At 39.8% G+C, this 27360-nt stretch overlaps 1 protein-coding gene across 1 annotated transcript in view; it reads right to left on the bottom strand.

Annotated features, from left to right (window-relative positions):
- Nucleotides 1-2153: 2153 nt before the first annotated feature.
- Nucleotides 2154-27360, bottom strand: part of runx2b (RUNX family transcription factor 2b) — a 32888-nt gene continuing 7681 nt past the window's right edge. The window contains exons 3-8 of the mRNA XM_077711257.1: nt 17470-17774; nt 15953-16109; nt 14010-14114; nt 7384-7551; nt 7018-7179; nt 2154-5062 (exon numbers count right to left, since the gene is read on the bottom strand). Of these exons, the coding sequence (XP_077567383.1) occupies nt 4560-5062; nt 7018-7179; nt 7384-7551; nt 14010-14114; nt 15953-16109; nt 17470-17774 (1400 nt within the window). The 3' untranslated portion in view covers nt 2154-4559. The remainder of the gene's footprint in view (nt 5063-7017; nt 7180-7383; nt 7552-14009; nt 14115-15952; nt 16110-17469; nt 17775-27360) is intronic.

Here is a 27360-nt window from a genome sequence, read left to right as displayed (position 1 = left end):
CTACACGAATTGTCATCTCTATTGCGTTTACTTTTTGATATACGACACATTTTTGCGGTCCCCAAAAAGTGTTTCCCTGCAGGGCTTTGGGGGCTTTTTGACTGATTTTCTGTCTTGTACGAGGTTGTGGCTGACTGCCCGGATGGACTTTTTCCTGCCAGCTGATCATTTCTTGCATCGGGTCAACAAAGGAGTCGCATTTATGAGTTGGTTTAGGGTCGAAGGGGTGGGGGGATTTCGGTTGGGGGCGCCAATCCGAGACGGCATGGGATCTGGCATTCATTTAGCTTGCGGAGGCAAAAATGTGTTGGAGCAGCGCTAACTTAATAAGCACAAGCTAGTCTGCCTTTGGCTCCGAGGAGGGCCGCATGGGTGGGCGCCCCCCCTCCTCATCTAGGCCTCATTTGAAAGAGCCACTAGGAGGCGCTACGGTAGGCCTATATATTGACTGACGATGACTTGAGTGCGTTTTTTATGAGGCCGATATTAACGATCCTTCCAGAGTGGGCCCTGTGGGCTATGATGTGGGCGTTCTAAACACCCCCCATGCTAGACAGACCCCACCTCTTCACCCCCTGAGCGCAAATGAGAAATCAAGATGAACATAAGGAGGACACAGCGTGAATGGAAACCAAATCATTTTGAACTTTAAAAAAAGCCTCTCAGGAGAGCAAACACCTCCGCCAAAGTCGATCTAACGTGTTTGGAAAAGTCAGAAACCCAGACTCAAACCCTATAGAAAATGCATTCTAGCAGTTATAGTGGCAAAACAATCTTATATTCTTCATAATAATGGAACAAAGCATTGCTAGTTATTAATTAGCAACTATGTCCATCATACAGTCGGAGCCTGTTATGTTTTGTGTCTATTGTTTGGACACAAAAGTTGTTTGATTTTGAGCTATTTCAAAGCATCCTTTAAACACTTTGGCAAGGCACTTCAGTGTGTGTGCTTGTGTCAAATGTGCAAGATGTATTTATTTTCACTTTACAGAGACTGACACTTGCAAGAGGCCTTCTTGTGCACCTTTCACACAGTCAAGTGATGCAAATGTCTTTGGGCGTCTGGCTTGTTTTACCTTCATTACAGTAATTGCACAACGCCGGGAAAGTCAAAGTCAAACCAGTGACAGATTTTTTTTCCACCACCCACAATCATTTAAATTCAGGGAAATCCCAAGAATGTTCTTGACGTGAACTTTCTTAAAAACACACTCGCACATGTGGATGGTGAAGCTTCAGCCCCCCCTTAAGCCACCCCCCACCCCCCACCCCTTCGACTTCTTCCCAACTCATGTGAACACTTAGATTGGCTCTATTATGTCTGGGAATAATGTAAAACAGCTTCCCGGCATGTCCGTGTCTCTGCTCCCGTCTCTGGAACGCCACTTTGACGGCGGCGGGAGTCTAAAGGAGCGACGCCCAACTGAAGCCACCACCCAGCCTCAACACCCCCCCCCCCCCCCCCCCTAACTGCCGCCATCGCCGCCTTCCAAAGACAACTCACGCTCAGACAGAGCAACGTTCCCAAGTCGACACTGCACGGAAAAGTCAGGGTACCGTATTTTTCGGACTATAAGTGACTAATACTCAATTGTGATGCTTTTTTAAAGCTATAGTCATCCAAAAAAAGTCTAAATATAATATTAACAGTTGCATTTTTAGCCTGTTGTTCTCCATTTAATTATTTTCTTTACTTTCAAGTATGTTAAAGCCTGTTTATTCTATATAGTGATGCCTATTCAATTTAAAAAAATCAATCTCGGCATTTATCGCCATTAATTACAGCTAATGAGTTAAAAGAAGGAGGATGAAACACTTACCCATAACCATACTTGGAAGAGATGATCCAGATATTCATTCATTCATTTTCTGATCTGCTTTATCCTCACAAAGGTCGCCGACAAGCCAGAAAACTCCCTGAAAAATAAAACAAATCACATTAATTCCCAGCATGGAATTCCACAAAGTCCAAAAATGTCGTTAAATCAATATGAACCACCACCACGACAAAAGACAAACCTTAACCCATCCACACAAACACGCAAACACACATGCAAAAAATAAAATAAATGAAGAGCTTGGAAAGGATTAGGACAGATGTTGGTAGTTATCGAGGAGACAGTGAGAAAAAAAAAATCCTACCATTAAAATTCATCAAATCATCTAAAAGCTTTTTATTTGCTTTCTCCAGTTACAACACAAATACTTTGGACTTTTCAGGCTGAAGCAGCGGGAATGTCAAGCGTGTGTGTATGTGTGTGTGTGTGTGTGTGTTTGTATAAAAGCTGATTCCCTCTGCGTGCAAACCTTCAATAATCAAATCCTCCCAAAATGACTTTATGATATTAGTGCCCACAAAGTGACAGATTATATGACAACCAACCGCCCACCATTGACGTCTGCGGCTCTTTTGAGACACGAAAAAGCTTGTTGGAGAGCTGATAGTGCAAAACTTTGTCTGTGGTGATGAATTTCTTTTAAAAAAAACAAAATATTGAAGAAGTGTGGTTACAAAAAAAAAAAATGAAAGTGAGCTAAATTTGGATGAAAGGTTCTCCTTGTTTGTCACAATTTTGTAGGAAAGAAAAAGCTCACGTAACAGAAAAAACAAACAAAAACAAACAATAAAATAGGGTAAATAAACAGAAAATAGAAAGGATATTTTAAATAAGGCATTGAAAAAATACAAAATTAAATTAAGGAATAATTTAAATGAAATGAAAAGTAAAAAAAAAAGGAAATGTAGAATAAAAGAACAAAAAATAACATTTGATATGAAACGGAAAAGAAAATTGAACCTCATTTCTAATTTTTTCGCCACAAAAGACAACAGACAATATTTAAGCACATTTTTGGTAGAGAAAATAAAATGTCCTAATCGTACTTTTTGCATCCAATTTCACACTTTTAAAAAAATTAATAACCGCATTCTTAATTTTGTAGCAAATCTGACGAAATTGTTATCACAAGATGGTCCTCTGAAATAGAAAATGTAATTGAATGACATCACAAGGACATAAGAAAATATTGAGTGAAAAATGCACAAATTCTAATTAATTTTGGTACAAAATACTACTGCATTTTTCTGATGTTCTACTGTTTTCTCATACAAAAGTTTTTTTTTAGAAAAGTCCTACCTTTGAATGACCAAATGAGCTTGGATTGATTGTCACAGACTAGGATACAAATGTTAAAAATACATATTTCATCATATTGCTGGTCGACAAAAACATGTGCTTTTTACTTACTACCCTGTTTTACATTATGCACAAAATCCCAATTGAATGGGACATCGAGAATGTCGAACATAAGACAATTGTGGACCAAAAACAGCCAATCGGGCAACAGGATGACTATTTTTAACCAATAATAAGTGCTTTTACTGATTCAAGATGGTGTCTACCTGGAAAAAAATGAATATAAAAAGACTGTGAGTGTCAAACACCCTGACAAACTTTCTCAAAGTTGTCATTTTGCTCACAACAACAAAAAAAAGTAAAATAAAATAAAATTTGATTGTCGGCTTGGCTGGAAATTTGCATCTTTGGGTGTTACTAGTTGTTTTTTTCCCTTAAATGATCATCTTTTTCTGGTTCTTTTGAAAGCTATTATTATAAGGACGCAGCAAAAATATTGGGATGAGTCAAGTTTCAAAAATACAATAATACATAAGTTATGGCTTCATAAGTTAAACAGGAAGCAGAACGCCCCTGTAATATACATGTTTAAATAAGTCTCGCTGCTCAGTGCGTCTCCGTATTGTCGTATAGAAAAAAACAACAACAAAACATGCCTAATGCTAAAAAGAAAAAAACTAAAAATACCGGTATAAGAAAAACGTAAAGAAAAGTCGAACTCATTCACTCCCACATTGAAGTCGGAATTTTACAGGGGGAAAAAATATTGACAAAAATGAAGCAATTTGAATAAAAATAGCTTTGGAGGGTGTTCTCAAAAAGTAAAAAAAATATAAGACATATCTTTGTATTTTTGTTGTAAATTAAAAAAAATATAAGGTATTTATCGTAGATTTAACAGAAAAAAACATGTATTTAAAAAGATAATGTAAATATTGGGAAAATGTAATTTTCTATGAATAAATTTTTCCATGGAGCAAAAATGGTAGTTTTCAAACATTATATAGTTGTTTTCTTTTAAATTTCACATGATCTCATCTTCTTATGCTTTGTCTGAAGACAGGTTGGGGGCATGGTCTGCAAGAAAAGTGAAAAGTAGTAAAATAAAAAAAAGTATTCTTTCTTTGTGTATGATTAAAAAATGGTCATCATCATTTCCCCTTGAAATCTAACATTGACTGTCGTAACATTCCGACTTAAATGTGGCAGCGTAATTAGTTTCTATTCTTTACAGTTTATGTCTCATCTCATCCATGTCGATATGAAAGCGATACAAAAAAAAGTCTGTTTTTGGATGACGTGCTGGTGGTTATTGCCACTTTGAGAGCTTTGGTCCAAACATTCCAGGAAGACAAGTACGCACATGTCACCATGAGCTGCGTTCAAGAAAATAAAATCCCTTTCTTTATGCTCAGCTGTTCAGTAAGGCCTCCAAACGGCCTCATCCATGCGGCCCCCCGAGTTGAGGACGGTGGGGGAGTTGCTGTGACTACCGTCTCCCGTGTCCACGCCGCCATCCCCCTGGCTGGGCAAGTTGGGGTTGACCAGCGAGGTCCCCGTGGAGGAGCTGGTGCAGGTCGGGGGGGCCACACGTGATGGCGACCGCTCCCCGCCACCACTCCCACCCCCGCCAGGCACCATGGAGATCTGGTAGGACCCGGACGAGGCACCGTAGTACAGGTAAGGAGTGCTGCTGGTCTGGAATGGTCCGCTCTGGTTCTGCGTGGACCCCGGATAGGGAGGCGGAAGGTAGGCGTGGTAGTGGGCACTCCCCAGCGACATGGCAGAGGTGACGGGTGGCGTGTAGGTGAAGGTGGCCGGGTAGTGCATGCGAGGACCGCTGAAGCGACTCTCTGTCAGGGAGGACAGGCCTGGGAATTGACGCTCAAACTGGGCTGGGAAGGGGCTCAGGTCCGAAGAACCTGAAAGTACATCGCCAGAACAGTTCAGCAAGTTTTACACAGTCATCGTCTTATTCATGAACCCGAAAACTTGAAAACATCAACATTTTTGTCAGTCTCAATGGGTGTACCAAGTTTCAGGGTCTTTCTCACATGTTTAAACTCTAAAAAAAGGCACTTGTTTTGCCTACGGGGACGAATACATGTGGCTAAAATGCCTGTATTGTTTTATTCATCATCTTCTGTCTCGCTGGCCGACGCTGACAAAGCATTCGCATGTTTACGCATATTTACGTGTGTGCGCCCCGAATGAGGAGCAGCACATGTGGAAACACTTTATGCAAGAAGCAGTTTCCATGAGATCTATAATGAGGCGGACCCCCGGCTCTGATGTGGCTCCGGCACCCGCCTCCCGTCGGCTCCAAGCGAGCGCACAACTCCCCCGAAATAAAAAATTGCCCCCCAAAACCACTAACTGGTTGTGGCCAGCATGGCGCTGGGTGCAGAGTTTATAGAGAATGGGAGGTCTACGTAGAACCCCCCCTTTAGACCTCCCCATTTCTTTCTCACAGTGGTTCAGTCCAGCCATGGCGTTGGTATTGTAAATCATGAGGCGTCTTCCCTGTCAGGGCGTCTGTTGCGAAACAAGGACGAGGGAATGGGAGTCAAGTATCATATGATGCTAATACCCATATTCTTCCTTTTCAAATAGGAATTTGATGTTATTTACAATATTTATGTCAAATTTAATTATCTTATGTAGAAAATTGATGATTTTCCCAATGGTGGTACCTTGAAATTCCATTTTGGAGACAAAACCTTTAACTTTTGTGTTTCAAAGTTTCTAACTGATAGTACTTGGCCACCAGAAGGCAGTATCAGGCAAATATCGACAGACAAAGAATACTTTAGAAGTACTACACGTGCCTAACGTAAATCTAAAGTCAGAAAAAATGACTTCAAGTACTACTGTGGAATTACATTGTCTGTCTACACATGTTGCAGTACAATTTTTGGAGGATATTTTTAACTCTTTCAGTGCAAAAGTCATCTAATTATGTGGGCATTTTTCATCCTTCTGTTATGAATTTAAATTATTTTGGTGGCTGTAAAGCTTTTGTCGTAGGTTTTGGGATACTTCAAAGAGTTTTTGATTAGTGTGAGAGGTTTTGGTTGAGAATAGAATGTTATTTGGAGTTGAAACGTCACTTCGTACGTACGAGAACAAAGCGCGACAAGATAAAAGGCAACAAAGGGGAAAGTCCAAACTGATCAAAGATGACAAGACATCTGACTCCATTTAAAGTATGGCAGCGATTCAAACAGGTGTACGCGGATTAAACTTGTTTTGGGATTTTCAAAGGAACGCCTCATTTATTTTGTGACAGTGCGTACAAATTCTGAGGTGATGCATAGTAAGTGTGATCAGTTCGTAATTTGGCGGTAGTTAAATGTCAAAATTCCATAAATGGAATGTGAAATTGCACATATGTGTTCGAAACGTACTCTTGGATACCCACTTGGGATTCATTTTAGGTTAGAAGCCTGCCATTATACACAACAAATTAACAGTTGTGATTCTGATTGGATGCCTACTGTCCAATCACATTCAATGCAAGTATAACTATGAAAAATTGTAAAATATCAAGGCACAGTGTCCACATATGTGAGTACTTAAAAGTGATGTATTATATATATATATTTTTTTGTGAATATTCATTCATTCATCTTCCATACCGCCCATCCTCGAAAAGGTCGCGGGGGTTGCTGGAGTCTGACCCAGCCAGTCTTCGAGCAGAAGGCAGACTACACCCAAGACTGGTCGCCAGTCAGTCGTTGCCCGCATCAAAGTCAGGCGAGTGAACCTCTACACCACAAGGTGGCTTTTTTTTAATGAATATAAATAATGGATAACCTAGCAAGTTTTTCCCAGCGTTTTTTTATGATTGAAATTTTGAGTGGTGAAGGTATCTAACCTGGCAAGCGTCGGGGGACGTCACTGATGGAAGGCAGGCCCGTGCCCCGGCTGGATGAGAGAGGGGCTGTGGAGTGGACGGAGGGAGACGCCATGGGGCTCAGGTAGGATGGGTACGTCTGCTCGTACGACCATGGCGGCGACGACTGCGACTGCCGTGGGTCTGAGTGGAGGAAAAGTCCAAAGGTTATAATAGAAAACAACACCTACCATAAATGAAGTTCATAAGAACGACAGTTTAAGTACTCAATTAAGGAATTATGGATTAAAGGGAAAATACTGGAGTTGTCATCCAATTAGGTGGCTTTTTCATGCCTATGCTATGAAATTAAATGAGTTTGCTACTATGATTTTAAAATGGCATTACCAGCGATCTGCGTCTGTCCCTGCGGCGTGAACGAGTTGGCCGTCGTGTTGAGTGGCGGTCGCTGGGATTGGGCGGGCACCGCCACGCGGACCCTCATCCTCTCCAGTTCACTCAGGCGGTCAGAGAAGAGGCCTGATTTGGGGGTGTCTTCTAGCTTTTGACGATGCCCTGTGAATATAGCAAAGTGGTTAGTTTACCATTTAGTTTTTTGGGGTTTTTTGGCATTATTAGTGACTAAAGATAGATACATTATACTTGTAATTGTGCAATGACAAATCATTTTAGTCATAATTTGAACCTTAATAGTTGATAGAGTATTCAGAGGGGCATTATAAGGTGATGAGACGGAATAAAAAATTTAAAGTGGGTTAGTGGAGATTTTACCATTCAAGTTCAACCCAGGGAGTTCTAAAGGAAGTCAATTGAGTCTACAATGACTTTGAATACTGTCAAATACTCTTTAGTTTTCCCTAAATCTAAAATTCTGGTTTAAGTTACTCTTTTTGCAGGCTCCGGATTCTCTTTTGATTGCGAAAAGATGTAGTCTGCTCGTTAAAGTAAGCTTTACTCTTCAGGTAAAAAGAGTCTGTCACGACACGACAGCTTCATCTCTACAGGAGTCGCGTGCTGTGCCAAAAAGATTTTTGGCTTTGTTCCTGGATTCCTCTGGCAATTTTTGGTCGCCCCTTTTGTCATATTTGTGCTTCCCTGAGGTGTGAGTTACTGTACGAGTTTATTTGAAGTCTCAGGTATCGACTCACTCGCTATGACATCACTTTTTTGTTTTCTATTGATGTTGTGCAGCTCTCAAATTACAGAGGAATTCCCACTGCACGCCATAAATCGCAAACCTGAGTATTTGACACAAAGAAATCACGTTTTCAGCATTTTTTGTCCTTTGTATAATAAATACAACTCTTCAAATTCTGAGAATTTAAAAATGGCTTCAACTGATTTTAGATTCAGATTAATTGTGTTGATGTCCTTTTCTTATAGGATGAAGGCATTTTTATTGGAAAAGAATGTTTAGTCACAAGATTTGATAAAAACCAAACACCCCCCCGACCACGTTTTGTCACACTACTTCACGTCACATGTCGCGCATTGCTGCCGCAGGGTCTCGAACTTCCACTCAAAAAGTCGCTGCTCCCATGCTAAGAAATTGTCTATTAATAGCAAACCATGTGAATAACGCTTAATTTGAATGTAGTTTATAGCAACCCTTAACAAATCTGGTCGCTTGGGAACCAATGATGGGGAAAACAATGTCAGCTTTAATATTCTAACTGTAAGATGTTGCAGTATTCTATTGTTGGTTCTGTTTTTTATGGCTTTTTTTATATTACAGTAGCCTCCTATAAAGAAAAAAGTTGGCAGTTTTTACTTAACACATTGGCTGCCATTAATTTTGATAGACGAACCAGTTCTGCTTTAAAAATCAACTGTTTTACATTAACTGCAGATATCATATTAAATCAATAACCTTCCTTATTCATTAATATATTTACTCATTGGTTTCTACAGAGATTGTTACTAGCCCTGCTATTAAAAATAGATTGGACAAATATCGCTGTTATTGGGATTAAAAGAGTTAAGTTTGGAATTTAATTATGAAATCCTACTTTTACTAAAGGATTGTTTGTTGGTTGGACTTTCAGCCCCTAAAACGTTAAATTGAGCACATTTGCACAGCATTTAAATGGCCTTACGGAAAGCCTTTTTAGTTTTTTCCCCCCTCTTTAATAAGTCTTTGTACGCTGCCAGAATGCAACTCGTGTCTCAGCCATTTTATCGGCACTCTGCTCAGACTGCTGAGCAATGAGCCCCGGGTGTTTCTGAAGAAGCGGGGAAAAGGGGGCCGGATAAGTTCACCCACATTTGGGGAAAGTCCCTAACATTTCCAACAACATTATCATGGTCAGCAATAGTGGCAAAAGTACTCCAGTATCAACTAAAATACAAATACAGACTTCTAAAAGTACAACAAGCCAAAAATCTAATAGACACTTGACAAAATAATGTAAATTCCGTAACGTAATTACCTATAAGGGGCGACAGATATAAGTAAAGGACTACGTCAGTGTAAATGAAGCTCCTCAACTCACCCTAATTGCAATAGATTGCATCTAAACGTTATTGCTTAGGACTGAAATTTAACGACCGTAGAGAAACGAAGAACAAAACATCCTTCACACTAAAGTGTTCGCTACGAGCCACCGCCGGAAAGTGGCAGTACAGATTGGCGATAGCGGCCTCCCTGCCTCCCCGCCACTTCCTTCCCTTGCCCGAGCCGGTAGGGCGGAAGCAAGGACAGATTCGTACCAGATGTAGAAACTTAGTCGCTAACTTGCGAGTAGTGCTAAGAACGGTGATCCGGGAGGATTTATTATTGTTCCGAGTGAGTCTCTGTGGCGCGCCGGAGCTAATCTGATCAAAAGAAATGCAGACAGAGAAAAAAAAAGAAGCCGTGTGATGATAATTAATGGAGGTGGTTTTCCTTTCACGTTCGTGTCAGGGATTTAAAGTGACAACAGGACCGTCTCCAAAACGCCGCTTGGAGGCATCTGAGAACATAAGACTAAGTTATTTTAGCTCAGAATTGAAAGCCGTTTGGCTTTGTCTAAGCAAAATACAAGTCAAGTAGAAAGACTTGTGGCTTTTCCTAATGATTTATGCTAAGATAGGCCAACATTGTTCTATCCTATCACATCAGTTTTAAGCCGTTTCTTGCTTTCTTTCAGCCTTGGCAGTTTCCGCAGTTTTTCCAGAGTAAATGCAATTCAAAATCCATATAAAAAGCCTTTTTAGTGACTTATAAAAAACATTTAAATGATATTTTTTATTTCTACTATTATAGCCTAGCAGTTTATTTTAAATTTCCCCCAAAAAGCCTTTTTAGTGAGTTAAAAAAAACATTTAAATGATATTTTTTTTATTTCTACTATTATAGCCTAGCAGTTTATTTTAAATTTTCCCAAAAATATTCTTCAAATTATATTTAGTATACCCACTCTGAAGATTAAGTAGCATTTTTAACAATCACATTTGGTCAAAGGGTTATCACATTATTATTATTTTTTTTATATAATCGCAAAGGCGTCTGTTGTAGTCTTCTTTTTCTTCATCTCTTTCCAGAGAACTATTTGTTCTCGGTACGTTCTGTTACTGCGCATATTGTCACCGTCTTTTCATCTATAAACACTATTTAGTGTATCAGTGAGATGAAAATAAGACTTTTGGATTTAAGTGTTCTTCTGAGACGATATTTACTAAGTAAGGCATGTCCTAACTACTACTTTGCTTGCGCAATACTTTCCGCTTCTTCTTCAACTACAGCCACATTTCCACCTATGCCATCACATGTACCTTTTTTTGGCAGATAAAACCCACACTAAGCATGTTTTGCGGTGGATTAAACCCTCCCGGCGCGTGTGCGTGCATGTCAATCATCTACAAATTCCCTTCTCTTTTTTAAATACGGACCCTCACTTTGGCTATATTCACTTTTTTTAATACGAACATTATTCCAGTGGACGGTTGCCAGAGGGAAGAAAAAAAATAGTGTGGAGTTGGGTTGCTGGCGGCGGCAGGGTGACAGCCAGGCGCCCGTCCACCGCGGGGGTCTTGTATCAAGGGAGGACGCATTGGAAGAAATGAGGGCCGATGATAAAAACAGAGATGGAGGGAGGAGAAGGGGAAAAAAAGAGGAAGAGGAAAAAGCTAGCGAAACGGAGCCATGCTGACTGTGGTGGAAGGTTGCCAGGCGTCTGTGTGGTCCAGCCAGGCAAGGGAAAGCACACACACACACTCACACACACACAAAGGGTACACACACTTATGCATATAGACGTCCAGGAAAGCTCCCCGAGGCGATACTATGATTTCACGCAAAAACACATTAGAGATGATTCAGAACGTGAGAGGAGGGTTTTTTTTCCTCTTTTTTTGGCTGACTTTTTCAGACGGCCGCCGAATGATTTTGTGCCTAGTGTCGCACACTCACACACAGACATACACACACAGACACACACTCAAATACTGATTCACTCTAGCACGCACACACTTGGCACATCTTCAAGGAACTTTACATAACTGACTGGCTTGGCTGCCTCTGGAAAAGCCTGAAGGTCCCTTTTGTCACTTTTTTGGTTCTTTCTTCTCACTCAATTCATTGTTGTTGCTTCTTTTAGTTGTCATGTGACTGATTTGTAGTGTGCAAAGCATTATTTTTTTAATGATTTTTATAAGATACACACTAATCAATCCGTATAAATGCATTTGCAGATATCACTCGGCTGTGATAGTGTTAATATCTTGATATCTAGTCACTATCAAAATGTTTTTATATTAAAATTGACATTCTCTACTGTTTAGTTGAATGAAAATGTCAAAGAAAAATTGCTACTAGACATTTTTCAAGTCTGTATTCAGTATTTTAAGATTAAACTAATATAACTATGATATATAATACGAGACAACACACTTGGTTAAAATGGTTGTCAGTCTGGCACTTGTTTACAACTTTTTATAGGTGCAAAATCTAATGGTTTTCTTAGTTTTGGAATTTTCCAAATTATTTTAAATAGCCGTCAGACTTTTAAAAATTATTGGCCACTGTAATTGGTGGATTTTGAGCGTCAAAAAGGTCAAAACTGCCAAACAGCTATTACTAATTATTTGTCTCAGGCAAAAAAACAACTGGGAATTTCTACAGATTAATTTCAAGTCCTGAATATTGCCATTTTTACTACGACTATCCCAAACTGACCACCACCAAAAGAACAATTGTCCTCCTATGTATTCATTTTCTTTACAAACTACTTGTTTCTAACAGGACACTAACAACATGATGATAATAATGACATTCAATTTGCGGTACTGTTTGAGGAAACACAGCATTTTTTTTAAAACATAAAGTTGTCAGTAAGTCATTACGGCACATTATATAGATGAGTAGGTTTAAAAGCCCGGCTATGTGCGGGCTTTGCAAGTAACCACTAATATGGTCTGCACAACCGCTGCCTCCTCACCAGACTTGTTAACACTCTGACCTCCTCCTCCGAACACACACACACACACACACACACAAAGACACACACACCAGACACACACTTGGCCACAAAGCTAACTTTGTGTGACACCACAATGTTTTTGTCACCTCTCGTGTAAGGGTTCCATCAATTTGATTGAATAACAGCAGATTTGCCACTAGGAAGCGTTTCCTTTTGGTGTGTTTTCTCTTGCTTTTATACACAACACACACACACACACACACACATCCACCCGGCCACTTCTTGCCACCCATTAGCCGCAAATGACATTTAATGAGGCCTATTAGTTGCCTTGTGCCTGCACTTTGCTAATGACACCATGAACATACAATCACACGTTCATACAAGATGTGTCCTGAGCCTCACATACTAACACAAAAACATATTAGGGGTTAAATTAAAACTAGTATATTTAAATAGTTTTAATCACGAGTAATAGCATGAGATTCTTGTGATTAAATAACATTAAAATGGGTTAAGTGGGTTCATGCATGACTAGGTGAAACATTCCGGTAGTTGAGATTGGCGGTCAGATAGCAAAGAGTCTGATGCCAAATTATTAATTTATTTTATTAATTCAAAATAGAAACTATGTCCGACTTATCCTTCTCATTCCCATTGGCTACCAGTCACCTCACCTCACATGGTGTCCACCTCTAAATATAATTATGCAACAAAAGCACCACTACATTGATAGTTTAGCCCCCTAAAACCTGTCTTCTGCTTTCTCCAAATAAACAAAATCAATTTTTAACAACTACATCAAACTCCCATGTGGCACATTACTCATTCTGCATAAGTCCACAGACGTCCATAGACATGAGTTATAACTCGATATTATCACCTTAGAAATGCTGGATTTGGATATTTCTTTATGAACTAATTGGTTGTTGTGAAGTGGCCCGCGATGCAAACGCCTACCAAAAAGTCATGTGATGTACGCACAAGAAATGCTTTTGATCAAACCCGTGCGTGCTTGCGTGAGTGAGTGAGCGCGCCTGTGAGTGCAAATGAAACCGTCCTTGGCAACGTTAGCTCCTTTTCCTATGCGGGATGAACGACATCGCCTGCCGGCTCCACTCTGTCCCGGTGCCACATGTGAGCCTTGTTTATCAAGTCGGAGTACATTTTTTTTTCCTCTTGATTTTGCGCGACTTTCTCAAGAGGGAGGCAAACAGCTGCGTGCCAGACCAGCTGGCACTGACAACTCAACTATAGTAAAGTTCTTTTGTTTTTTTTTTCTCTCCCCCAACTTCCTGCTCAGTTGTTTTAATACGGCCTATTAAAAGGAGCTGATTCGAGCTCTCTCGCTACCCGGGAATATTCCACCTCACTGTCTCGGTGTCGGAATCAGTGTGGGAAAGTGTTAGTGCGTCCCCGCCGCCATATTCCAAATTATATAATCTCACTCAAATCTCAAATGATCTTTTGCAATGAAATAAATTATTTTATACGAGCCATTTTAAATATATTTTTTTTAAATTTACGTTAGAAAAAAAATCAATGCCATTTGGGTGTAAAATGTTTGCAGACACTCCCCTATTCTTAAATTATATATGTGTTACATGTACTTACTTCTGGGCTCTCGTGGTCCGTCCACTGTAACCTTGATGGCTCGATGGTAAGTAGCCACTTGAGGCGGGTTGGTGAACACAGTGATGGTCAGCGTGAAGCTTTTGCCTGCAGCAAAATCGAAATGACATCATTATTATAAGTCACACCAGCCAAAAAACATATATACAAGTCACACTGGAGTATAAATTGCATTTTAGATAAGGCAATTAATTATTTGATCAGAAACTAAGGACAAACATAGTTAATAGCAAAAAAAAGTTCAATAGAGAACAACAGGCTAAATGGGCACCTGTTAATGCAATATTTGCAATTTTTTGGATAACCATAGCGTAAAAAAATGGTGTTTCGGTGGTCCGAGACAGGGAAATAAAAAAGTCCGGAAAATACTGTAAGGTTTTGGACGTCTACTGTAGTCTATGATGAGTTAACAAATGGGTGGCAATTAACAAGACCTCTAGTTGAATCCCATCTTTGTGTGCGGGAACATGTGTCAGCGGCAGGAATGCAGTGATTCAGAGGTAACGGATCGGCAACACTATGAAGCCTTCAAAAGGTATGCATCATGTCACCGTGGCGACGGTTGGGGGCGGGTGTGGGACAGGAAATGGGGGCGGTCTAAGGGGGGGCTTGAACACGGCGACTCACAGCAGCAGCTGTCCACGCGTGGGCGAACGCCACGTAAACGGGAGTCCACATGTGACAGGTGTGCGCCATGTTTGGATGATGAAGTGGAGGCTTCCGCCGGATCGTCTTCCGAGTGCCAAGTTTTCGTCTCAGTGACAGTTATATTGAAAAGAACGTTTAGAAATGCTTCCCCACTTCTTCCTCCCACTTTGCAAACACACACACGCTTGGCTAATTGACTACAAAGCCTGACTAAGGGCAACGAATAGGAATTTCCGATTGCCTTTGAAGCTTTCGCCGCCATTATTTCAAGTGAACGATGCGATGGACGGTATTCTCTTACACTAAACTACCCACGATCAATCATCACGACATGGCAAATGATGTGTCATTGGCATTCTGCCTCGTCATTGGTGTTTCATTTCAGACACCTCATAGTCTGATCTCTCGGTCCCGGGTTCCTATGTCATTTCCTGTCGCCCGATTCTGTGTCACGGGTTCCCGCGGTAACAGGCCAAACACGGAGAAGTGGGCCGCCTCAGCAACGAGACAAGTGATGGTGGCTGTTTTTTAAATAAAAATATAAAAGGTGACATCATGCAAAATTATGTGTCTGATGTACTTAATGTTCACTTTTGATTGCATGTGTTTTTTTTAAATACATCTCTATCATATGGCAATGAAACCTGTTTACTGCTCACTTATAGTAGTGTAATTTTTAATGGAGTGGCTAGGGGGATCGTCAATATCGACAATATCATTTTACAATACTATTATACTCCCATTAGTGCAACATTAATTCAAACAAATGGATGCACCATGAACTAATTAAAGCCTCTTCCCCCCACAAAAACTTTTATTTGTACAGTGCATTGCATTGCAATTTAGAAATAGACAGCCAATCAATTTAATGGAAGGGCTGACAGCAATTATAAAAATAATGATAAGACTCACTACTAATATAAGTCATTCTAAAAACTGCAGTAACTTTCAAGAAGGATCAAGAAGATACAAATGGTAACATTAGGAATTGGGAACTCAAGAGTTAGTCAAGGTTTTACTATTCATTTCTTTTTTTACTTAGTGTTTCTTTTTCTATGCGCCTTTTTAACAACATTCTTATGAATAGAGGCGGATTGCAATTAAGATTGTTTGGCCTTGGCATGTTTTTTTGCTCCAGTGAGAGTCACACAAGCAGAAGCTTTGAATCAGACATTTTGCTGGCCGTGGAAGAGATTATGTGGTCGGCGAGTAAGCCAAGGAGACCACTAATCCTCACCACCTAAGTGTGTTAAGTGCAGACGTGTTTTTCACCTCACCTCGGCCGCTGCGGCCTACGAAACGCAGGTCGTTGAAGCGCGCCACCTGGTTCTTCATCACGCCCGAAGCGTTGCGTAGCTCGGCAGAGTAGTTCTCGTCGTTGCCTGCCATCACTGTTACCACTGTCCCATCCGTTATGTCTCCCAGCGCCACCACCTGGTGGTCAAGGCAAAAGATGATGCAAAACACAGTCAAAATTTGGCATTTACAAAATCGGTCAATGTTGATCAATATGATCAATTTGATTGGATCATTGCTTAGCCAACTGATGTATGGACTTTACTTCATTACTTCTCAACTTTAATACAATAACAGGAAAATGTCAAACCATTTATAATGTGTTTGAGGGTCTTTTTTTCCCAAGGTTCCTAAAATAAACAAATTAAATGACCAGTAACTGGAATAAAAACCTCACCATTTCCAAACAACACCAGTAGCCACGTCCTTTATTTTAAATTAATTCCCAAAGTGGAATATTTGTTTTTATCATCAGCCAGTTTAAAAGACACAAAATGGCAACCTGCCAATTACTTGGCTGAAGGTAATTAGACAACTCTTGATAAACATCAAACCACCTTCAAAGTGTGTTTTAATTTCATCACATAACAGCAAAAAATCCTCACCGAGATTCTCGTTAAGATTCTTGGATGGAGATAACAGAACAGAAAGAAGAAAAAAAAAAATGCGTCGGCGGTTGCTAAAATGACCCAGACAGTAATAAAAGTGCTTGTTCAAAAAGGGGGGAAAGAATTATGTAAAGTTTTGTGTTTGTTTGGTAGCCAAGCAACATGCTTGATGTGTTGATCCATCTTTGAATATGTATGAACAATCATGACAAGTTTGAAAATCTATTTAGAATTGGTAAAAAAAACAAATGAGTTACATATAATTCAAACTAAATAACCATTTCATCTATCAGTTATGTTTTTTCCATTCATTTATATCATTGGCTATCATTGACTGTCCTAGACGTCCAATCCATTTTTAATGGGAGGGGCCAATGAATTGATCGCCCCTCCCTGTCAAATCGGATTGGACAATGTCCTAGTATGAGTTAAATATTAGGGGAAAAACAACAACTTTAGAGTATTCTTTGGTGTCCTCAGCAGCTTCTATTTTTCTTAATTTTAATTCCATCAACTTAGTTTCTATTGATATAGTATGCATTTATGTATTGATTAATGATAATAAAACAATAAAGAAACTCAATAATATAAGAATAAATGCTAATACTGAAATGTCTGAAGAAAAAAAAGCAAAATTAAGTTACCAAAAACAATTTGGCTTTTCAATAACTATGTGAGCACTGTTCTTGAAAGAGTTAAAACTAATTGTAACTTTTTGTACTCAAAAAAAGATCTGATTCATATTCTTTTTTATGGTGAGCAATTGTGAATTAGACAAATAGTGGAACGATAGGGATAAATGGTCCAATGCTCATTGTCAAGTTCCCACATGAAAAGAAAAACCCGAATAAATGCAAAAATAACGTGAAATCACGTAAACTGGAACTCACCTTGAAGGCAACCGGCAGGGTCTTGTTACAGCGCCAGTGCGACGGCAGGACGGAGCACAAAAAGTTGGGGCTGTCGGTGCGCACCAACTCGGCCGGGTGATCGGCGATGATCTCGGCCATGCTGCGGTTCTCGTGGGCGCGCAGCCGAGGTACCACCGCCGAAACCGCGTCCGCTTGCCCTCCACCGTTGCCTCCTCCTCCTCCGCCACCACCACCGCCAACAGGCGAGCTCCCCTCCGTCATCTTCCCCGTGAGCGGCTGTAGGCTGCTGGAAGGCGGGCTGAACCTCCGACTGGCGCTCGGGTCTACGGGGATGCGCATGACACACAATCGGAGTCGATTAAATCGCAGACGAAATCGCCGAAAGGCAAAGTTAAAAGTCAATAAGAAAAGTCAGGATCCTTCCTCGGTAGCACCGCCAGTCGGAAAGCCTGCTTTCTGCCGGGCAGCAGGAGGAAAACCACGCGTGGGGAGTGTGAGAAAAGGGAGGAAGGGGAGGAGGAGGAGGGGGAGGAGGAAGAGGAGGGTGGTCGTGGTGGTCTCTGTGGCGTCCACCACGCACGTGCAGCTATAAATAACATCAAATGGACAGCCACGCGTGGGGTGCCCCACAAAGCATAACAAAAAGTCTAGACTAGGGCTGGTCAAAGCTGGGGATGCAGGATTTTGTTGCAACTGATCCAGCAAAAGTACTTTAACCAATGAGATTTCTTTAGAAAACAAGAAGCAACTCATTGCAATCCACTGATTGCAATTTTAAGATACCAGATTGGTGGAAAGGTTTCCTAGGTTGGGTTGAAAACCCGCACCTTTCAGAAATAGATTGCCCACCCCTGGTTTAGGCAGTTTCCGTCACACAGGAACTAAAAGTGACTGGGCCAGTTATGAGTCACAATTTGAGTATAAAAATATCTTCCAAGTAAATCAAAAGGTGCGCAATTGTCATAATTCACACACGTCTCACCCACGTTTCTCGTCATGAACTATTCAGACTGACTGGAAATGTGCAGCAATTGTTTGTAAAAGGAAATATTGACAATAGTCGTGGAATTGAGAATAGTAAAACTTTCCTAGACATAGTATTGAAGTAGTGTTTACAAAAATATCCACAAAATATTATCTGGAAAATCTTTCAGAAATATTCTGCTCCCATCTGGTGGGCAAAAAAGTTTAATTACAAAAAAAATGGCATCTATGATAAGAATTTCAAATACAACCCTTAAAAAAATAATAGTGTAAAGAAAGTTGCTTTTGTGATGCAATTAACACAAATTAACCAGATTTGTTTGATGTAACACCCTAAAAATGTTGAATTCTGAATTTAAAAAGGTTACAAAACACACTAAATACTCTAAAAAACATACATTCTATAAAACACCATTCATTCATTTTCTGTACAAGTTTGCAAGGGGTGCTAAAGCCTATCCTAGCCGACTATGTGCACCAGGAATTGGTGGCGAGCCATCAGAAAAGCAATAAAAAAGTATGCCAACAAAATAAATGACATCTGTAAAACTACTCTACTATACATACAGAGCCTTTCTATTAGTGGATGCATTTTTTCTCACTTCAAAAACATATATATGTAGAGTTTGGTACATTTTCCATATTTGGGAAATGAACAAAAAAGAAAAGTTTTATGTGCTTGTGCATCTGTGGCCTTAGTGTGTCTACTGTAGAGGGCATCATTGACGCTCTGTGAGGCTCTCATTCATCCTCGCTCACTTTCTCAACCCCCTGATTGGACATCAGTCTCCAGTCAGTCTCCTGGCTGCCACATCACACACACAAAAACACGTGTGTGTCCGTGTGTGTGTGTGTGTGTGTGTGTGTGTGCAATGCCAATGCTCCTTTTCCACTGCACTCAACCAACTGTTATTGCATCCCCAATGCTTTAATTCCGTTCAGAATAAGAGGCACACATGTATTTTAAGTGAACTAGATTAGAATACATTATGTTTTACACCAAAGTGTGTAACTGTGAGGCAGCCGTTATTTAGCTGAGAAAGACCCACTTGTAAGTGAAAGGTAAAAATTCATAACATAAAGATAAACTACAGTTTTGACCTTTGCAATAGGTCAACTGTAAATGTAAGGGATATTAAAAGCACTCTTGAAACAAAAGGAGATGTCTGTAAAGTCCTTATGTTTAAATAATAAGTAAAGTATGGTTCCTTTGGGGTTTGTAGTACTTGGAACTGCAAATTGTAGTTTCATCTAAAATGGAAAGTAGTATTGCATTGAAGGTGTGCAACTCTAAATTGGGATGTGCTTCTGGAATGATGGTTAAGATGATAATCAGGTTACTTTTCCCTCTTGACATACGCTTTCGACATTCTCAAGCATGAATATGAGCCGTCCCGATTTTATCTGAATTAGATATTAAATATAAACAAGCATTCACATGCACAACTCTGAAGTTTACTGGGAAGTGTGTGTGTGTTTTGCTATGTGAAGAATATGTGAAAAAAGTTAGAATAGGATTTATATATAATTTTAGGAACTACCAGAAAGATCGCAAAGTGATAAAAACATTCAATAACAAAGAACAAAAGTCAAGATGTCGGCATATCCTAATCTAAAATGGGCAATATAATCTTTGTATTTGTTAGTTTCTGTTTGGTAGTAGCAACGAAGCGTGGTTTTATCACTTATGAAAATATTGGAATTTATCCAGGCGGCTTTCTATGACGTCGACGTACTGTTTACATATATAACTCAAGCATTTTTGTTCCCATCTCACCCTGGAGTTGCTTCAAACCACTAGTATTTCTATACGCCTGCCCATTAGTGTTGTTAACGAACTAACATTTAGCGATAACAATCTGTCATCATAATTTAGACAAGACAAGCATGATAGTAAACAACCCATCATTATGAAATTCAGAAGTTAAAGCAGTGAGCAGTAAAAAGGTTTCCCTTGAGGATAAATTACAATAATAGCCATAATAATAGAAAGAAAACAATGTAATCTGTCTTTTCTTGATAATATAACTTGTAAGTCAAGACAAAGTCATGAATGTATGATAGTACAAATTGTGAAAAAAACAAGCGGGCAACAGAGGCCTGCTCTGTTTTTTCAGTTTTTTTTTTGAAAGCAGCGTCATCATCGAGTAAGGGAAAAGACGAGAGGATTAAGGCTCCATTTCACAGCGGTGCATTTTTCAAGACCCTTAATTACAGTTTCTCGGAGAAGGCCGCCGACTAGGCTTCGGGCGAGATGTTTCCACGCCGTTTTTGTTTGCCAGCCCCAGCCAGGTCAGGGATACGGCCAACGGGAGCCAATCAGCGGGATGAAAGCGGGCCGGGGAAGGTCGGCACCGGAGACGGCTGACCTGCTTGAGGGCAGTAGATGACGAGGTCCGGTAACCTTACTCTCGCTGACCTCATAATGATTGTTTGTCACTTGGCCGGCTTTTTCGAGCGGCCTTATTTTATAGGTTTAAGGCCATAGATTATGGCATATCGCTAGAAAAAGATGGTGAAGCAGTTGAGGAGGGTGGAGGGGTTTTTTGGGAGGACAATTTTCTCTGGGTTCTGACTGTCTGCCGCCTAGCGCCTTCACGGAGGTCTCTAATTGACATCACTTGCAGGCAAAAATAAGCACCAGAAAGGAACTTCTGTGGGCTGGCAGGGAAAATAAAGCAGCGAGACCTGAGAGCGTTAAAAGAGTCCCAAGGACACATGTGAGGGGGCGACGTGTTTCTATCAAAATGAGCGGTACATTTCAGATGGGATGGTATGTGGTGTAAATCCTGGCATGGGTTTAAAAATTAAAAATAAACTTTTTCAGGGTGAGAGGGCATGTATTCCAATGCTATTATAGCAGATTAAATGGTTATAACATTAATTATTAAAGAGACTAGCTCCATCTAGTATTGAATCTAGGAAATGCATTATAGGCTGAATTTAAGCCTCCTGTGCGGGCCACATCCAATGATAGTTTCATTATTTGCCGCAGGCCACTCAAAACTAAGCAAAGGGGCGTAGTTTGTACACCCCTGAGCTAAACAAAAGCATACTTTGGGCTGCTTTACAATGGAAAGAGACAAAATGGTATGGTTTGTTGATGGAATGACAGCACCCGAGTTGGCAGCCAAAAAGCGGCCAACAAAAAAAGAGACGGGATTTCAACTTTTCCGCTTTTGCACGCAACCAAATATCTTTAGAAGCTCGAGGCGTTTTTGGCCCATGCCGCTTTCTATACAGCCTTTGTGTCACTCGTTATACTATTATTAGCCCTTCACTTCAGTTCAGCCACGCCAGCCATCAAACCCTGCCTGGAGCCACCACACTTTTGGCCCAGAGTCTCTCCAAGGTTGTCTGCTTTTCCCTTCTGTCACTCAATCAGATCCGATTGCGCTACGGCAAAAAGCCCCCCCAACATTTGTTTCGAAGTATTATACTTTTCTGAACCCGTATTTAAACAGTGAAAACCCAGAATATAGAGAAACCATATGCAAAATCCATCCATTATTTGTAGCACTTATTATAAGGTCGTTAGTCTGCAGTAGTTTTCCCAGCTGACTTCGGGCAAAAAGGACGGCAAACCTTAAACATGTTACCGGCAAATCTAAAGGAATTTAAATAAACAGGTTTCAACTTTGTGCAAAAAGTAAACACGCTCTGGAGAAATGGGAGACTATGGAGTAACATTACATTGTGAAGACAGATAGACGTTTACTTCAGGTCTTGATTTGCCACTGCAACGTTATATTTACACCAGAAAAGTTTATATTTCGCTTTCTATGGTCCTGATATGATCTTTTTGCAAAAGTACTATGATTTGACAAGAAACCCACACAAGTGCAAACATCAATTGAACGTAAAAAAAACTGCTAACTTTAGTGTTGCTCTTTCCATCCTTCTATTGAGAATTTAACTTCATCTAATAGCAGTTAAAGGTAAACAATGACACATACACACAAGTAGCACGGTTTTAGTGAAGGGAACTACACAGTCACCTCTAGAGCCAGCCATTGTTAATGCGTTCTAGCCAACATTGAGATCTATTTGGCATTAAAATGGTCCACAAACCAAACTGATCTTGACATCCTTGACCTAAACCTTCATGTATATTGTAAAAAAGCCATACAAAAAAGTGGGGTTGCCTATATTAATCACATGACAAGTTTGCCCTCCTCCTCAAGGATTAGTTTGAGAGGAAATGCAGCGTATCGAGGTGCGCGACGGGAACCCGGTAAGGAGCGTTGTTCTTGGACGCTGAGCTTCCAAAGGTGCTAAAGACAATATAGACGCTTGTTCCGGGCCAACATTCCACTCGACGCCCCCCTTTTTCCTCTCCTCTGTGCGTTTTCAGCGGCTCGCTTCCTCCCGGCACACGAGTATCAAAATATTATGAGTACATCAGCAAAGATGAGCTGGTCTCATGTTATCCGGAGCGGCGTTTCATCGGGCGAGGTAAAACTAACAGTGGATTTATCGGGCCGCCGTTTCTACTTCGCTGATCTCGGCGCCGCTCTGTCACGACTGGTATGATGGATGCCATGGTTGGCTGATTAACGAGGTTCAAGTGAGGGGGATACGGCGGCCGCGGGGATGTCGAGCGCCGCACACCAGGAAGCTATCGGTTATCGCATCCGCTTGCAGGTTGAGGGAATATGGCGAAGGCCAGGAAATACTGACGTTCTACTGTATCTTTATATTTATTATTATGAAGTGTAATAAAATATTTGTCTTCCAGATGTTAGATCAGGGTTTTTGCTTTTAGTTTGAGAAAACAAAGTATGAAAATAAAACTGATACGTTACTACTTATTGTAGGTATTCGAGGGCTAACTTTATTGTACTTTTAAATTAAATCTAATCAGAATTGGTCATGTAATAGTACTCTGTCCTTCAAATTAGAAAACAACAACAACAACAACTGCCAAATTCATGGAAAATTTGTCTTTTTGTTTTTTAGTAAATTTCTTAAGTCTTTTAATGGGCAATGCAAACTTTGTAGTGAAACTTTCTGATGTGGAGTTTATTCGAAACCCTAAAAATCCCATATAACATTAAAAATGTGAACAATAATACTACACAAGCACCATTTCTAGTAATAACACTGTCTAACTTTTGTAGAACAATTCTCATATTCTAGTTCCCCATTCTTAAATTAATTAAACATGTGGATACATTGAGAAAAACGATCTTTTGCTGCAGACTAAGCGAAATTGTTGTCTTCATTTCACTGACAATCAATCATTCATGTCATTGGCAGGAAAAGACCAACTGTCAAAATGCATCGCAGTCAAACTGGGACAAACAGGAAATAATAATAATAATCGCGACGGTGAATGATTTTTGAGGGTTTGGATCTCCTGTCAACATTTTACGAGCCACACCGCACCGCTGAACTCTACAACCCGACTATTTTCGTGCTGTATTTGACTCCATTGACAGCAATAGATGTCCAAAATTTTGACTTATTCTTGCCAGACAAGAGAACAATGGAGGAAGAAAAAAAAAGTTGCGCAGCCGCTTTAGTGTCTTTTCTCCAAACATTCCCGTCGGCTGTGCTCTGACGCCAGCGAGTCCCAACGGGAAAATCATTCTCCAAGTCTTAAACATTCACGCTGTTGTACGATGGCAACGCTTTCGGCGGGATGCGGTCGCGAGCTGACACTAAAATTGCGCGTGTGAAATACGAGCGGCTTTAAATCTCGAAAGCCGGATTTCTTTACGGCCTCGTAGATCACGCGTGAAATCTCAGGAGAGAAGAAGAAGAGAAAAAAAAATGAGGTTCCCGTGTTGGGTCGTCGCTCACCGACAGACAATTAAAGCATCCATCTTGTCTTTTAAATAACGCCAGTCAAATGTTTGACTTTCTGCCAAATAGATTTTTTTAAATAGACTTTCAGGTGATGAGCAGGGAAGTTTAATCTAGATTAGGTTTATATCGGGTTTTTATTATGATTTGTTTGACTTTTTTCATATTTGGAAGACATTTTTAAAATGTTGTCTTTCTTAGTTGGGTATATTTTGCTTGTTTGTTTTATGTATAATCAAATTTTTGCAAAATTTATTGCCCTTTCCAGTAATCCCAGTTGAAATGAGTCGCTGTCCATGGTTGCTAATGATCATAATTGAAAGGTTTATGGAAAAAAATACATTAATTGATGAATTTGTGAATGGTAAATCATACTTAAATTCCCATTACATTGCTAACCCAGTGTTATCATTACTAAAATTCATATTCACTGATTGCTCTTGCTCTTATTTTGTGTTTCTCCCTTTTACATTCTTGATAAATCCAAACCACAGACGTCTTTTTCGACGTGAATATTTAGACAACCATTTACTAGTGGAAATGCGGTCAGAAGGAAAAAAGTATCCATCATTCTATGAGCCAAAGGATGTTCTTTTTCGCAAAAAGAATAATTACACCAAATTACAGTTTATCACCGCCAGAAGCTGTTAAAAAAAACTTGAAAAAATAAAGAAATAAATAAAAAACCACAGTCAGCGCTGTCCTCACGATTCAAACTCACTCAATGCAACATTAGTGATGCTAATGGAAACAATAATAACTACTTTTTAAACAAATATGGTGCATTTGAAGAGTAATATGGCATTTTTTTGTCTTAGATTATTCAAAGTTAAAGTTGAAAAAGCTATTTTTATACATTAGTTAGTGAAATATGGTGAGTTTTTCAAAGGATATGTTTAAAAAATGTACGTTTAAGCAAATTCTAATATAAGATGCTCATTAGGTGTACAAAAAAACATGGACAAACCTGTTTTTCTATTAAAAAAATAACTAAAATAGCAAAAATGTCTATATTCAGCAAAGTGTCAGCAATAATAAAAACAGAAGGGATTGCTTTTTTGTTGTTTTTGTTTGTGTCGAGACGCTGGCGCTCCAGACATGAGAAAAAAAAAACGTCGTTTAACTTTGAATAGGTGAATTTTCTCCACGCGGCATCTTAAATTTCCATCAAGGCGTCTATATCACTCTGATCAAATATTCCCATCTCCTCGCTACCTTTTGCTCATTCAGCATCAGGATGGGAAGAAAGACCTACTTTTCCGCCTGTTTTAAAAGGAAATACCAGACAAACGACGCCGACTTCACTCGAGTGGAGTGATGGCGAACAGAGACGACGGCAGGGGAAGCGGAAGATGAGACGGAAAATAAAATGACAAAAAGTGGGAGCTAACGCGACGCCTGACGTTGGGAAAGTTGCCGGGCAAGCGGAAAAGGAGCTTCACTTTCGGATTTTATGGACAAACTTTGATAAGATTTGGCAGGATTTGAATAGCAAGGCCACGCCCATCAGATTTCACAATGTATTAAATGGTTAATTGAAGGTTTAACTTGAATAAATATGGGCAATCTGTAATCAATTATTACAGTTTTTGTAGGGTTACTGTTTTTGATGAAAGACGTTTTAACGCCAGTTTAAAGAATATTTTCATCAAATGACAAGTATATCATGTATTGAACCATTTATTGTTATTCATATATGATACATGAATTTTGAGTAATGTATGAATATGATACAAATTTATAGGAAATGTGAAATTTTAGTTGTTTTTTCTAAAGGACAATTAAAGGTTGTCAATTATGAGGCTGTTTGTGTTTAAAAATTGTATTTTCAAGTGAAGTAATCTAAAATGTTGAATTTATTTTTATTTTTGTCATACCAATGAACTTTTCCTATAATTTTTAATTCGGACTTTCTGGGAACAAAATGCATTCTTGTGCAATTTCATGACAGCTATAATAACAGACTTGCTTAAAATGACGAGTCGGTTATAGACGATGAAGATGACGCAATAGCACAGTGATTTATTAAGGGTCATTTAAAAAGTTGATGTGTCCTTGTAAATGCAAAAACACCATCTTTTTTTTTACAGCTTCTTGGTCCTAACCGGTTTATTTTTTTGGGGTGACTTGACTTAGTTTTTACCAATTTTAGGTTAAACTATAACTGCATACTGATTTGCCTGTTTTGTACCAGGAGGGGAGTACAAATGAGGGCGTTTGTAAAGCCGCCCCAGCTTTCAATTTGCGTTGTATTTTCACTTCAAAGAATGAAATCCACCTGCACACACACACACACACACACACACACACACACACACACACACACACACACACTTTTTTAGGTCTCTAGGCCACATTCAAGGTAATTATGTGTGTTAGCGTGTGCCACAGGTGGTACGCCGCCCAGTTACTTTTGTCATCAGCTTTTTACTTTTTAGTGATGGCGTGGGTGAGGAAAAGAGGAGGAGGGACTTAAATGGTCGCCCCCCCCCCCCCCCCCCCCACTAGCCAGATGGGAGATGCTTTGAAAAAAAAATGACCGCGTGCTTATCCTCGCTTGCCAACACAAAAGTATCTCTGTCGTGCGGAAATTGGAAATAACCCAATCGTTGCAGTCGTAAAGGTTTTATGAACCGCACAGGAAAAGAGTAAGTATTAAAAAAAAAAAGTGTCGGTCGGCCTCACAGTTCTGGGGTCGAGGGTTCAATCTTAGGTTGGTCCTCAATGTGTGAAGTTTGCAAGTTCCTCTCAGGCTTGTGTGGGTTTTTTCCGGGTACTCCGGTTTCAGCCCACATTCCAAAAACATGCAGAGTAGGCTGGTTAAATATTCTAAATTTTAAAAGTGTAAGCGTGATTGGTTTTCTGTCTCTTCATGCTCTGTGATTGGCTGCGCAAAATGAGCTGGGATAGGCTCCAGCACCCCCTGAGACCCTTGTGAATATAAGCGGTACGGAGAATGAATAAATGCTTACATAAAGACTTGCCTCTTATATTTGGAGTTATTTGACATATCAAAATATGAAGTGACTTTTAACTTTGTTAAAAAAGATGATGCTTTTGAGCCCTACTTTGAATTTTAGTAAAATCCAATTAGGCAAAACGATAAATTTAACAATA

The sequence above is a fragment of the Stigmatopora nigra genome, unplaced genomic scaffold, assembly GCF_051989575.1.
Source record: "Stigmatopora nigra isolate UIUO_SnigA unplaced genomic scaffold, RoL_Snig_1.1 HiC_scaffold_25, whole genome shotgun sequence".
Taxonomy (NCBI): Eukaryota; Metazoa; Chordata; class Actinopteri; order Syngnathiformes; family Syngnathidae; genus Stigmatopora; species Stigmatopora nigra.
Note: the sequence above shows the minus strand (reverse complement) of the source record. Positions and strands in the feature narration are given on the sequence as shown.